Below are 14,127 nucleotides of genomic sequence, written 5' to 3'. Positions count from 1 at the left end.
GCTAGATGACCTAACTGGGGGAGAAGCAACTCCCTCTCCATTTGTGGATGCCAAAAGCATAAGGAACCAGTTATGTCAGCTGAACATTTGCAAGTCCACCGGGCCTCGTGAGATTCAACCTGAACTGCTGAGTATACAGTCAGATGTTCTAGCTGGATCTCTCAACAATTTTACCAGAGGTTTTGGGATTCTGGGGAAATTCTCACTGATTAGAAGCTAGCCAACATTATCCCAATTTACAAGGAGGGTATGAGAAAATACCCTACAAATTATAGACCTGTTAGTTTAACTTCATTACCTGTAGAAATTACGGAAAAGATGAACCCAGGTGCCATTGAAAGGCATCTAAAGGTAGTGCCTTTATCTAACGTAAAGGCATTACCTTTATGTACCTTTATCTAACATAAAGGTAAGGTATCTAACGTAATCACTAGGCCCAGCCAACACGGATTCATGAAAGGAAAGTCCTGCTTCACCAATCTGTTATGCTTCTATGATAAGACCACCTGCTTAGTGGACAAAGGTCAAGTGGTGGATGTAGTTTTTCTGGATTTTAGTATGGCTTTCAATACTGTCTGTCACAGTATTCTTCTGGACAAATTATCCAACTGTGCCAAGGACAGGATCATGGTACACTGTGTGATAAATCAGCTCAACAGCAGGGCTCAAAGTGTTGGAATAAGTGGGGCTGGTAGACAGTCACTAGTGTAGTTTCTCAGAGCTCAACCTTGGGGCCAGTTCTGTTCAACATATTTTACAGATCACCTATGGATGCAGGAGTTGAACACATCCTTAGAAAATTAGATGATGATACTAAACTGAGAGGTGCTTGTGACTCAAGACTGAAGAAGAAGACGCTTTGCAAAAGAATCTAGAAAGACTGGTGCAATGCCATGAAATATAAGAAGAACAAATATCAGACTCTGTGCTTGGGACAAAGTAATGCCAGATGCAGGTACAGACCAGGAGATAAGTGCATTAAACACAGCACAGTCACCCACTCAAAATAGGTGATCATCCCACTATGTTCAGCACTGATACAATCTCACCTTGAACACTGTGCAGTTCTGGACTCTACAATACAAAAAGGATATTAAGATACTTGACTGTGTCTTGAGGAGGGCAACAGAACTGGTAAAATACCTGGAAGGCATGCCCTATGAAGAGAGGTTGAGGATATTGAGAGCTTCTTAAGCTTGGAGAGAAGGACACTGAGGGGTGACCTCATTGCCTTCTGCAACTTCTTGTGGAGGGAAAGTAGAGAGAGAGCTTGACTTTTCTCCCTGGTATCTACTAACAAGATATGTGGGAATGGTTAAACTTGTGTGAGGGCAAGTTCAGAGCTGACATTATGAAAAACTTATTTGCAAAGACAATAATTAGATGCTGGAAGAGTCTTTTTAGATAAGTGCTTGATGTCTTGTGCCTGTACTTGTTAAAAAAGCATTTGGATAATGCTCTTAATGATAGCTTTTAATTCTGGGTCAGCCCTGCAGTAGTATGATGATTTTTGTAGGTCCCTTCCAACTGAACCTATTTTCTACTCTATTTCAGATAACATTGCTTCTCTGAAATGCAAACAAGAAAAACGGGAACCAGTACAGAGAATAAAATAAAATAATACTAATAACAATCAACAGCGTACCTATAAATAAAAGTAGTCACTGTATAAATTAATAAAATTACATATTACTAAGAAGTGTGTTAATATAGTTTATAGAATAAACAACATTCAGTAATATGATGACTGCTCCAAAAGTAATACCTCCAATGTCATTATTTTGGCCTATGATGTCAGAAGTGTATGTTTGTGGTATGACAGTAGAGGTTGAACCCTTCCACCAATATTCTACTACATTTTGTTGCTGTAAAACAGATGGCAGCACAGGATCAGTCTGACAAAATGTCTGACACAGAAGCGTGTATGATGCACAGTGTGGAGTAGAATAGGTGTGGGAAAAAAGGCACCCATTGGCATTCATCAGTGCTTGCTGAACACTTCTGGAGACCAAAGAGTGGAGATGATCACAGTGAGGTGGTGTGTTTCAGCAGTGACAACGACAGTAGTTCACCTCCACTGATGCACATTTTTACAAGCATGGTGTGAAGGCTCCTGTTCATTGCTGGTGAAAATGCATAGCTAATGGTGGTGACTATGTTGAAAAACAGTGGTTTGCAATAAATAGGAGGCATTACTTTCAGAGCATCCTACATACATTTTTAGAGGAAAAACGTTCATAGAAGAATTTTTGAACTTACTATCTGTAGGATTCCTCATTGGATAGGATTGTGTATAGTTGTTCACACAGTGTATTAGCTGAGGGCTAATAGATGCACAGTAATTTTCAACTGCTTTTATTTGTGAAGGACCAGGGGAAGAGTCTGTCCGAAAAATTGCTTGACAATATTCTCGACAGTTTGTGTGATGACCTGCATAACTGCAACAGATTGACCCCACTGGAAAAAAAAGAAAGACAAAGAAAAATCCATGGTTTCCTACACAGAGGAACAAAGATGCGATCATGTCTGTACCCCACATAATGATGCATAGGATATTACTTGGAAAAAAACTCAAGAAAAGCAACATAGAAGACCAAATTCTCCTCAGCTCCATTAAAATAATCTCTGTCTCCAGAATGCATGGGAATCTCTGTAATTAGTCAAAGCACATTTTCGGGTCCCCACATATCTTGAATTCACATTTAAATCATCAATAAGCCAGCTGAATTATATCCTCAGATATTTTGTTCCTGTTTAATCTAACTAATCTCTTTCTATCTGAATTATTAGATGAATACAAGTGGTAAACAAATAAATATGAAACCAGTATCTTAAAATTCATTTGAACAAAATAAGAGAGAGAGCTTGAATCACTGTGATTTGTAATTTTTGCCATGTTATTAAATACATTGTTCTTGAGAAACAGAAACACAGAATCGCTGGAGTTCGGAAGGACCTTACACACAAGCTAGTTCCAGCACCCTTGCCATGGGCAGGGTCACCAATGGCTAAATACTACTACTGGAATTAATTCTGAGACACCGAGTTCTTTGTGTCCAGCTATTTCATTTTCTATAGACAGAAATCGGGCATAAGACTTCAAATGTATCTGCTTTATTTTGTACAAAATAGAATAAAGCATATATAGATACATAAATTAAACATTGATAGCAATTATGCAAACAGCCCAATCTTCTTACCACTTGAGCAAAAAAAATTATACATTTGCCTAGCCCATCTGTGGAACCAAATCCATGTGATTTGTGTACACATACACCTACGGAACTGCATTTCTGAGGAAGAGCTGTTAGCTTATAAAAGGAACACTAAAAAAAAAAAGAATAAAAACAAAAAACTATTCATTACATACTTACTTTCATTTCTGTTAATACAACTAAAGAGAGCATTCTGAAATCAAAACAAAAATAGCATTACAGGCCTGAAAACTTCCAAATAAACATTTAGGTGCCCACTCATTTCTAATGTTTTTGTTCAACTAGCTCAGTTTAACTGGAACAAATAAGAACGCTAAACAAAAACCCTGAATGAAAGAAATGAAAAGATCAAGTGTCACCTAAGTACTGTGTACAATACTAATGAAATATATTCAAGCAAAAGGGTGATTTTTCTGGACTACCTTAGAAAGAACATGTCAGAATAGGGTATACCAAAATGTTTTTGCACAACAATGTTAAAGGATCTCTGTGGAAGGAAAAAAAAAGAAAAAGAAAAAAAAAAGAGCTTTGCATACGCACACATGCAAACAGAAAATTTTAAGAATCTCAGTAATATACCTTAAAATCTAACACATGCTACCAATTCCATTGAACTATAGTTGCCAAGTAGCACACCTGGGGGATACACAACATGTAAACTGCAGAAGAAGGAGGAAAGTATACATCCAATTGTTTGGTTTCAGAGGACTCTATAATGCACGGGACAACTGACTTAAGCCTATATACTGAACTCCTGTACAAAATAACCACTGTCTTCCCCGCATTTCTACAGCAAGTACTACATATAAACTTTCTGGAACTCAATAGAAAGATGAAGTTCCAAGACTGAAATTCTAAAATACAGTTGCCAGTTATGAAAGACTAAAATTGCACAATTCTGAAAAAGAAATCTGAAACCTCTGCACACTTGTTAGTAAGATCATCAGAAGTGACCAAGACCATTAACATAAAGACAAAACATAATCCACATCTTCATAAACTTCCTGATCTCCTTCATTTCTCCTATCACTACCTAACAGTATTTCTGTTACGAGAAATTGAAATTCCCTCAATAGCAATACTTTAAAATGTTTACTCAGAAGACTTCATGATCCCTTCCTCAGCTAGATTTTCTACAGCTGAATCTTCTGATTGTGGGAACCCCGCCTGCACTGCAAAACACGAGCACAAAGATGTTAAGTGGGCTACAAGTCAAAAAGCAGCAAGCTGAAGTCTTCAATTATCAACTGGCAAGAGGGCAGCAACTGTCACTTTCTCTGAGGCAAACAGTAAATAAGTGCCTGTATGCATATACAATTTTGAGATTCTTCATCTACATTATTTACTACTATTTGCCACATTGCAGAGAAGTGGGTATCCCCAGTAATACCTGATTTTTGGGGGGCAAAAAATTTGTACTGCTATAAACAGATTGAAATGCTACATTTTCTTCACTTACTTAAAAATATTTAAACATTCTACTAGAAATCATCTTGATTTTTCTTTTTCTCTCAGAGACTGTTTACAGTGCAGGACTTTGTTTTTCTAATTCAAATTCTCTTTTTGCTTTGTTCTCAGAGATCATTTGAGTCAATCTGATTTGGCATTATATCCTTATTTTCTCTCCTGAATCCCAGTCTGAGTATTACTTCATAACAAAGTAAAGTCAGTATCAAAGTAACCAGTCTTCCCTGTGGCTAACTCATAAAAATACAAGCAATTGCAACTTCTGAATGCTGATGATTTCCTTTCAAGCAGTGTGCTCACATCTGGTTATGCTTACGAGGGAAAGGTAAATATAGAACGTATTTCCTTCCACAAGAGCAGAACAAACAGGCAGCCTCACATTAACTGGACAGTTTCAGCGTGGGCAAGAATATAACCTACAATTTCTGTACCCTCTTTCTTATCTACGCACCTTCAGAGACATCTTAACTCCTATACTGAAACCCGTAAGTCCCAATCTCTTATTTTGTTGGTGTGTTATTCATTATTCACATTTATTTTACTAAAAAACTGGAGAATTCTACAAACCTGCTTTCCCCTTTTAAACTTTTTTCCTCACGAAAGTTTTGTATGTACCCAAGTAAAAAGGATTTTTTTAACACTGTTCTTTATTTTCATAACTATCTACATATCTATCTTCTGTTGTTCACTTAAAAGCAAGAACTTTCAGTACACAGATTGGCTGGCTCTCTACCTATGAATTAGCATTCCCAAGTAGACAGTTCTGATGAAAATCTGAAAAACCACAAGAAATGTTTATGGTAGCAAATGATGGATGACTCATGTTTTAACTTAGATTTGAAAAGCCTCAAGTCTTAAATTTTCAGTTTGTATTATGTCATTTATGATTTTATTTTATTCACATTTAAACCACAAGTACCAACTCATCAGCTAATCTTTATGTCATGTCAAACATAGTTCTATAATCCTGTTTTCTACAGCATCACAATGAAATAATCTTTTGGATAATTTATTCTTGGCTGGTGAAATACATTAACAGTCAAACAGGATTTTAAAGAAAATACCTCCAATACTGTAGTGAGAAGAGTGGCTTTCTTCTATTTAGTCAGAAATTCATTTACTGGGTAAACCATGGCAGATACAACACTGATACAAAGTAAGAGAATAAAAAAGCTAACTTTAAAATATAGGTGAGATTTATCTATAAACTTTACTATTTGTCATTTTATTGATCACAAAAGCAGATAAAACAATTCATAAGCCTGCTCTACACAAAATAATACACAGAATCTCACTAAGTAAAATTCCAATATTTTTAATCCTTCTAGAATCCTGTATCAAATTTTAGATCCTTACTGACAAGAACACTTACTGCAGAAGTTCTCTAAGAGTATGAACAACTTCACAGCAAAACTACTCATCCCAGCAGCAGGTATTCATCTGATTCAGTTCAGAAACTATCCTCAAAGCAAATTCTGTCATCCATCTACCTATATAACAGGGATGACAGACACAAGAACTAATGGAAGCAACATGTAGACAGAATAACCATCATACATCTGTAAAGAACAGATTTATATTGTTACATAAAGGGGCATATCATTTATATAGCATCATACTTCTAGATTGGGACCTCTGGTGTATCACAGAACTGTCAGAAATGATCCGCTGTCACACACAACATCAGTCTGATCCAAAACTGACTAATTTCAGAAACTTCTGAGGATGGACTACACACTCACCCTGTATCAAACACTGGAACATGGTGTACAGAGCAGCAAAGTAGAAAGCAACATTATCCTATATCACAGAATGGTTTGACTTGGAAGGGACCTTACAGATCATCTAGTTCCTACTCCCCTGCCATGATCAGAGTTGCCATCTGCTTGATGATCCACGGATCCATCCAACCTGGCCTTGAACTCCTCCAGGGATGGGGCACCCACAGCTTCTCTGGGCAGCCTGTGCCAGCACCTCACTGTCCTCTGAGTGAAAAAATTCTACCTAACATCTGTATCTCCACTCCTTTCATTTAAAGATATTTCCCCTTGTCCCATCGCTATCTGTCCATGTAAAAAGTCAATCTCCTTGCTGTTTATACGCTCCCTTCAAGTACTGGAAGGCTGAAGTGAGGTCTCCCCAGAGTCTTCTCTTCTCTATGCTTAACAAGCCCATCTCCTTCAACTTTTCTTCATAGGAGAGGTACTTCAGCCCTCTGATCACCTTTGTGGTATTCCTCTGGACCTGCCTCAACATCTCCACGTCTTTCTAATTCTGGGGTCCTAGGTTTGGAAACAGCACTCCAGATGGGGCCTCATGAGGGCAAAGTAAAGGGGAAAAATTGCACTAAGACGGTAAAGGGTGCTGAAAAGCCTGAAGTCTGTTTGTCTTGGTTATGTCTAACTACTGAACATTCTTTCAGATAGCATAAACAATATTTAGAATGATCAGAAGCTCAGGTAAAATTTATCAAGTTACCAAAAATTGAATATTATAAAACAAGTTATTAAAAAGCAGTTTAGAATAACAGAATCCCCGTCCTCTCAAAATGGGCTCAAGTTGAGATAAAATTATCCTCATCTAACTATTTTATACATCTTCCCCCCTCCCGCCCCCCAAAGACAGATTGGATCTTCTAAACCTGGTAATCAGTCTTCACTCTGTAATTCAAAACTGGAGTTCTGCAGATGGCTGAATCACTGCAATAACACTCATATTATTGTTAAAAAGAGTTTGGTCTTACTTCCCTTTTATATGTTGTTTTCCACTCTTCTTTCCCTGCTCCTGATTGTATAGTCTTGCATACACCTTCACATCAGCTCGGAGTCCAATAATCTTTTAATGACCGTATTTTTCTCAGTAATCCCAAAGAACATTTTTCTTTTGTGAGAATTCTAAGAATTTACACAACCTTTTAGAAGGATCTGCCAGATGCCAGTTCCAGAATAAGGTAGGCAAAAAAGATTTTGTATGGCTAGCAGAGGGAGAGAGCATGTGGAAAAAGGGCAGCTGCAGGAAGGAACGGGAAAAACTTCAGCTGCACTGTGTTGTTAAAGCAACTCAACATACCTCGTGAATCTGTAGCCTGTAATATCACTGTATTCTGTGGTAGCTAAGTATTCTGTGCTGACTTTGCTCTTTGTGTAGGTCTGAAAAACCATTCACTGTCTCAGAAAACAGATCTATACATCTGGGAAGCGCAGCTATATAGATATGAGAAATTCTTAGAAAAAATAATGTACAGTCACCTATTTGTAAATAAAGCTGATTACAGCTTTAAACAGTCACAGTCTGACTTTAGTTACTAACCCTAACTTCATTACAGAACACAGAGTTAAGCCCTATCTATAATATAAAGTAGCAGTCATATTAAAGTCTCATCAGCCCATTCAAACTTCCTCCTGAATCTGCTATCAAAATCTATTGAAATAGCGAACTGTGAAAAAAGAAAAATAAAATGGAGGAAAACATGAAACAGATATATGTAAAGCAAAACAAACAGCTCCCTCCCACGCCCGAAAAACAGTATCAGTAGAAAAGGGTGTTTGCCTTAAAAGAAAAAACTAACTCACAAAGACTTGTGGAAAAGAAGATAAAACAAATAATATTTGAGCTCCCTCTTTCAACTAATGAATAAAATATTAAGAGAACAAAGATGGCTATATTGAACTTTGAAGGACAAATGTAAAATTACTTGCTCTACTGGTGCATTAACCTCATCTATCAGACTCTTCCTTTCAAAAAAACCCCTAACAACAAGCACTGATTAAACTGGTCACTAAATGAGATTACAGGTAGGAGAAATGGAAAGTAGCAGAAAGACACAGCTAAAACAAGTGCGTATGCAATAAGAAAACAGTCTCAAAGACCTTCTGCCATGATGGAAATTGAAAAAGGTAATCAAAGCTTATCTAGCAGAGAAGATTTTCCAGTCTTCCTCAACAGAAGCTCCTTGAAGAAAGACTTCAGCCAGTACTGCAGGACCTAACTGGTTTCGCTCTTTTTGGAGCTCATCAGCTGCAGGTAACGGCTCAAAACCCAAAACGCACGCACATGAACAGTGCAGAACAGTTTGCTAAAGGATAAAATCTTTTGCATTGTAAGGCATGCTTTCACATTTTTTTCTCAACAGTTTCTTCTTGTATTTTGAATGAAAAATGGCAGTGAAGCTGCTCATTTACATAAGAAAACAGGTAGAATTTTTTTAAAAAATATTACTTCTCTTCCTGAAAATTACAGTTGTACACATATTCTATCAACCCGTGAAAAAAAAGTTTAGTAATATTGTCTTGGGCATACTAACCATGCAAAAAAAAGCATCTGAACTTCTGTTAATCTTTCCTCAACTCATTTTAGTCTTAGAATTTAATCAACAGGATTTAAAGTCAGAAGGTAACACACTAAGGCTTACTGGAGTAAGCTGAAATTTCAGGTTATGGTGTGCAATTGTTTAGATTTTTAAAAAACTTTCAAAAAGTAACAAGTAAGGCCAACGTTTTCCTCAGTTGTGTTAAACAATTAAAAAAGAAAGAAAGAAAAAAGAAAAAAGCCTGGCAAAGTAGAACATAATCACTGGAATTTAAGTTTTGGCAAGTATACTAGGTTTTACATCAACTTTCTTTGAACTGCGCAGAACAGCAACAAAAAGCACCCAAAGATCACATGATTATGAGCTACAATGGGTAGTATACACAGGTCAAGTCTGCTGCAAATTCTTAAGTGACACTGTGCTTCCAGAGGCCACACACAGCTGCATTCTTTAGGGGTTCATTAAAACCATTTTGTAATCTTTTCTATGTCCTTAGCATCTTAAATATGGTAATAAACTCTTCACAGCTTACTTCAAGCACTAAATATTACTTTGCTCCTTTTTCAAGCATGCATTCCATGTAGCCTTTTGAAAAAAACGAATCTTCACACAAAACTTCTAAAAATAGGAAAAATCAGAAAACCCTACACACAATCCATACAGCCCACTTCTTTCTTTATCACCTACCTTCTTTTTAGATAAAGATGAACAAGATAGTAGAAAGCTGGTAGTAGTGAAAGATAAAAGATAAGAGGTGCACAGAGCTAGAGAGAAAAGGAAGAGACAAAAATGAGTGTCTGAGAAGCAGAAGATGGGAAAAAGGAATTCCACAATAACATCTTTCAAAAGAAGCCAAATAATGCATACTCAAGTAATATTCAAAACTCTTCAAGGATACCATGTATTTTTTTACAAATAAAATTTCTGCATGCAGTGCTTCTTGCAAATAGAACAGACTTCATAGGGTATGCTTTAAAACCTTCAATGCACTGATCAAGAATGAACAGATTATTATGCCACAAAGCATTTCTAAAACGCGTACAACCTCTGAATGACAAGAATCACACACTTTACTAACAGTAACTGCAATCCAATATTAGCATTTTCAGTTAATCTTATGAAAAGTTGGCACATCAGTGTTAAAGTGATTCACTTATTGCACAACTTTAGACTCTGCTTAGCAACTTCCAACTTTTCTGACAACTCCCATTTGGAGATCTTTTTTTCTCCTGTCTTCACTGCTGTGAACCCTGTGCCTTACTCTTGAAGACTTATCTCACTCTTTGCGCTCAGTAACTCAGTGGGAAGCTGAAGGTAAACTAATGAAGTTGCTTTTCTACTCTCAAAATACTGCTGAGAAGTACTACGCACAGTTTGGTTAACTACTGTAAGAACTCTGTACAAATTCTCTGAAATCCTTACATGAGTATATGAGATACAACAGTTAGTAAGCTATGAGAGTGTTTACGAGAAGACAATTAAACTTTTATATTCTTAATTCGGCTAGTTCTTACCCACATGTTATGTCTTTATCATATTCAACACCTCCATAACTAGTTCTCAATAAACTATTTCTCCAATTGGATCCTTACTTTTAGTGAGTCATGGCTTCTTAAACAGAAAGGCAAACACAATACATAGAACATCACATTTATGTGATTCACAGGCTGTTTCTGATCTCACCACCTAGTGTTTTAATTAGCCACTTGCCTCCCAGTTGTTCAGTTTTTCCCCAATCAGCTCAATTGAATACAAAGTATGGTACTAGCCAAAGACATGGAAGCTACTCAGCAGACTACACAATGAGCATGCAACAATCATCACTGCAACTATTTAAAAATAAATGAACACAAAGGAGGGAAAAAGGGAGGACAGGTTCCCTACAGAAGCAGCTTTTCAAATCTCATACCTCAGGCAAAACTGCCTTGAATTTTATGCATGCAATAGACCTCTTGAAAGCATAGCAAATACTATCCATAGTCATTTTCATGACTATCCATAAAGTCTAGATACATACGAAAATCTATTTTCATACAAAAAAAAAAAAATGCAATAAGTGAGGATCTACCATATCAGATAACTTCATTTCTATCCCTAACACAGTATCTGTGCCAACCTACCAATCCTAGTGCTCATTTAAAAAGTTATTTCCTTCTTCAACCTGAAGACTTGATTTCTCCTTCTGTCATTTTGCTGTCTCTTTTAAAACATTGCACAGATAGAAAGAATTAAGGTTTTCTGTGCAATAACAGCAACATCCCACTTTCTAAAATTCCAGACGAAAACTGGAAAAAAGGACTAAGAGAAGTAAGTAAGATGACTATCACTATTTTGTAAGTGTTCTTTATTCTCTTACCTTTCCTCTCCCGTTCTCCTTCAACACATATTGGCCAACCTCCTACAGCAATGCAGAAATGCAGAAAAAAAGAAGGAAACAGACCAGCATAACAGAGGAGAAGCTTACAGATGTTGACAGTATAGCATATTACAGCATCAGAAAAGACAGAACTACTTAAAATGAAAAATAATTTTTGAGACAATAAACGATAGTAACTTCAGTGGAGAAGAATCTAGGGAAATACTCTGTAGATTGATTAGATAGGAAGACCAAAGGAAAATCAAACAAATAAGGAATTTAATGTTTTCTAGAAAACAAGAAACCTGCAATATTTCTTCCCAAATCAAAAAGAATTGTGTGATACTGTTCAGTATGAGTAGAATTTACACAGGACTGTCTAATTCAGGACAGCAGGCAGGATGAAAGGGGATGAAAGGGTGGGAAACGGAGAATTCTGTTTTTTAGGTAAGAAACATTGAAAGGGAAAAAGTCCTAGCAAACTAACATTTCTACACAGTTCTACAAAAAGAATACAAATCTTCATTTGCACATTTCTGAAAATATTCTAATGATTAATTTTAAAAGTAGAATAGTATAAGTAAGTGCTGGCATTCACACTTCCACTGATGTTAGCAAAAATTATTCATTTTGAATGAGGATAGGCTACATAAAGGCTTATTCTTTCCTATATTTATTTCCTTAGTTTTTTAGTTGTTTTTAAGCTACACGTGCCTTTATAGAAGTAAAAATGCCGCTGACAATGAATGCTCACAATAAATGCATACTTTCATCAAAATTCCTATGGAACAGTTTTAGAATCCGTATCTCCATTCTGAAAGCTGTATCCTTTTCATTCAAATTAAGACATATGCAAGTCTTTAAAAAAAAAAGAAAAAGAAAAAAAAAAAGCCCCTTTTTTACAGAAAGCAATTGTACTTTTACAGTAATTGCAGAGAGCTAATTTACATTTGGATGGAAGTAAGTATCCAGACATGCTACTATAAGAAGACTGAACTTTCCCTCATTATTTACATAACAAATGACCTAATAAAATATATATGCATACAAATACGTACCTCATATTCCTTTCTACAGACTTTTAAAATATCATTCTTTGAAGAAGCCTGAAAACAGAAAATGTTTCAATTTGAAGTAGAAAACAATAAAATCATGTTGCAAAATAAAAATGATTCTAACTTTATGTTAACTAAGATAACCATGGATACAAGATCTATTTAAATGTTCCTTTTTAGGAACCTGAAAAATCCATTTAAAGCTTTAAGGAAAAAAAAAAAGTAGAAACCACAACTTTGTCTACATTACATTTGATTAAAACCTCAAAACACTTATTTCTGCAACAAGTTAGTTGATACTGGAAGCACAGACAAAGCAACTTAGTTTTCATCAAAGGTTTGCCAGACAGAGAAGAATACTGCAAAAACCAAGGAAATGGAAGAGCTTGTGCATAAATTTTCTGCATTCTGTATGTTCAGTGACATTAGTCTGTTTTATTCCTTTCTTCTCCTCCTAGAACATGAAGTTCTATAATTACTATTGTAAAAGCAATTTGCAGAAAACCTCCTTTTGAAGTGCAGATCTTTTTTTTTTTTTCCTGTAGATTAACTCTTGCTCCCTTTCATGTCAGATAAGTCTTTTTCTATAAAGCTCTGGGAGTGCAAGTGAAGAACACTGTTACCTATGTTATCTTCTCTTCAATTTTGCCAGTTGAAGGTAAGAGAAAAGCCAAAAGCAGACATAAAATGCACATGAATTCCTGGCTACATGGCTGGTGCCAGTGTGAGGGTTTTAGTTTTTATGAAAATGGGACATTCTACGAAGATTATGACCTGCTAGAAAGGAAAGGTATCTACCTGTCTAGAAGAGACTGACTAATATAGTGAGGAGAATGTTAAACTGTAGGACTCGGGTGGTGGGCTCCAAAATGGCAACGCTCACACCACTGCAAGCACCTAGGAAATAAGCCAGGCCAGCAAGAAGAGTGACTGCTGAATAAGACAGGTGCCCTGGTAACAGAAGACATAGAGAAAATGTAGTTACTGAACACCTTCTTCACTTCAGTCTTTACTGCTAAGACTGACCTTTGGGAATCCTAGACCCTGGAGGTGAGACAGTCTGGGGCAAAGAAGACTCCCTGTTGGCTGTGGAGATGCTGGTCAGAGATCATCCAAGCAAACTCAACACACAGAAACCCATGGGACCCAATGGGACACACCCATGAGTGCTGAGGGAACTGGCAGAAGGGATTGCTGAACCACTATCATCCTTCAAAGGTCATGAAGAAGGGGAGAGGTGCCTGAAGACCGGAGAACAGCCAGTGTCACTCCAGTCCTCAAAAAGGGCAAGAAGGAAGACCTGAGAAACTACAGGCCAGTCAGTTTCACCTCCATCCTTAGGAAGGTGATGGAACAACTTATTCTGCATGTCATCTCCAAGCAAGTGGCAGAGAAGAAGGTTATCAGTAGTTGTCAACATGGATTCACTAAGGGGAAATCAGGCATGACCAACCAGGTAACCTTTTATGATGTCATGACCAGCTGGGTAGACAGGAGGAGAGCAGTAGATGTTGTGTACTTTAACTTCAGCAAGGTTTCTGACATTGTCTCCCACATCATCCTCGTAGTTAAGCTTTGGAAGTGTGGGACAGATGAATTGACAGTGAGGTAGTCTGAGGACTGCCTGAGTGGCAGAGCTCAGAGGGTTGTGATCAATGACGCAGAGTCTAATTGCAGGCCTGTCACTAGTGGCACTCCCCAGTGGTTGGTACTAGGTCCAGTCTT

At 36.9% G+C, this 14,127-nt stretch overlaps 1 protein-coding gene across 6 annotated transcripts in view; it reads right to left on the bottom strand.

The window, feature by feature from the left end:
- RECK (reversion inducing cysteine rich protein with kazal motifs) overlaps positions 1–14,127 on the bottom strand; it is a 63,716-nt gene that overhangs the window by 26,101 nt on the left and 23,488 nt on the right. For 4 of the 6 annotated variants that reach the window (NM_001396526.1, XM_046924064.1, XM_025147618.3 and 1 more), the window contains 4 exons: positions 12,406–12,453; positions 11,348–11,389; positions 3,375–3,408; positions 2,260–2,457 (listed from right to left, as the gene is read on the bottom strand). In NM_001396526.1, coding sequence (NP_001383455.1) covers positions 2,260–2,457; positions 3,375–3,408; positions 11,348–11,389; positions 12,406–12,453 — 322 coding nt within the window. Of the gene's footprint in view, positions 1–2,259; positions 2,458–3,374; positions 3,409–5,746; positions 5,829–7,751; positions 8,664–11,347; positions 11,390–12,405; positions 12,454–14,127 lie in introns of those variants that run through there. The other 2 variants (XM_046924065.1, XM_418897.8) reach the window with 2 other exon arrangements.

This window comes from Gallus gallus, chromosome 2, assembly GCF_016699485.2.
Source record: "Gallus gallus isolate bGalGal1 chromosome 2, bGalGal1.mat.broiler.GRCg7b, whole genome shotgun sequence".
NCBI lineage: Eukaryota > Metazoa > Chordata > Aves > Galliformes > Phasianidae > Gallus > Gallus gallus.
Note: the sequence above shows the minus strand (reverse complement) of the source record. Positions and strands in the feature narration are given on the sequence as shown.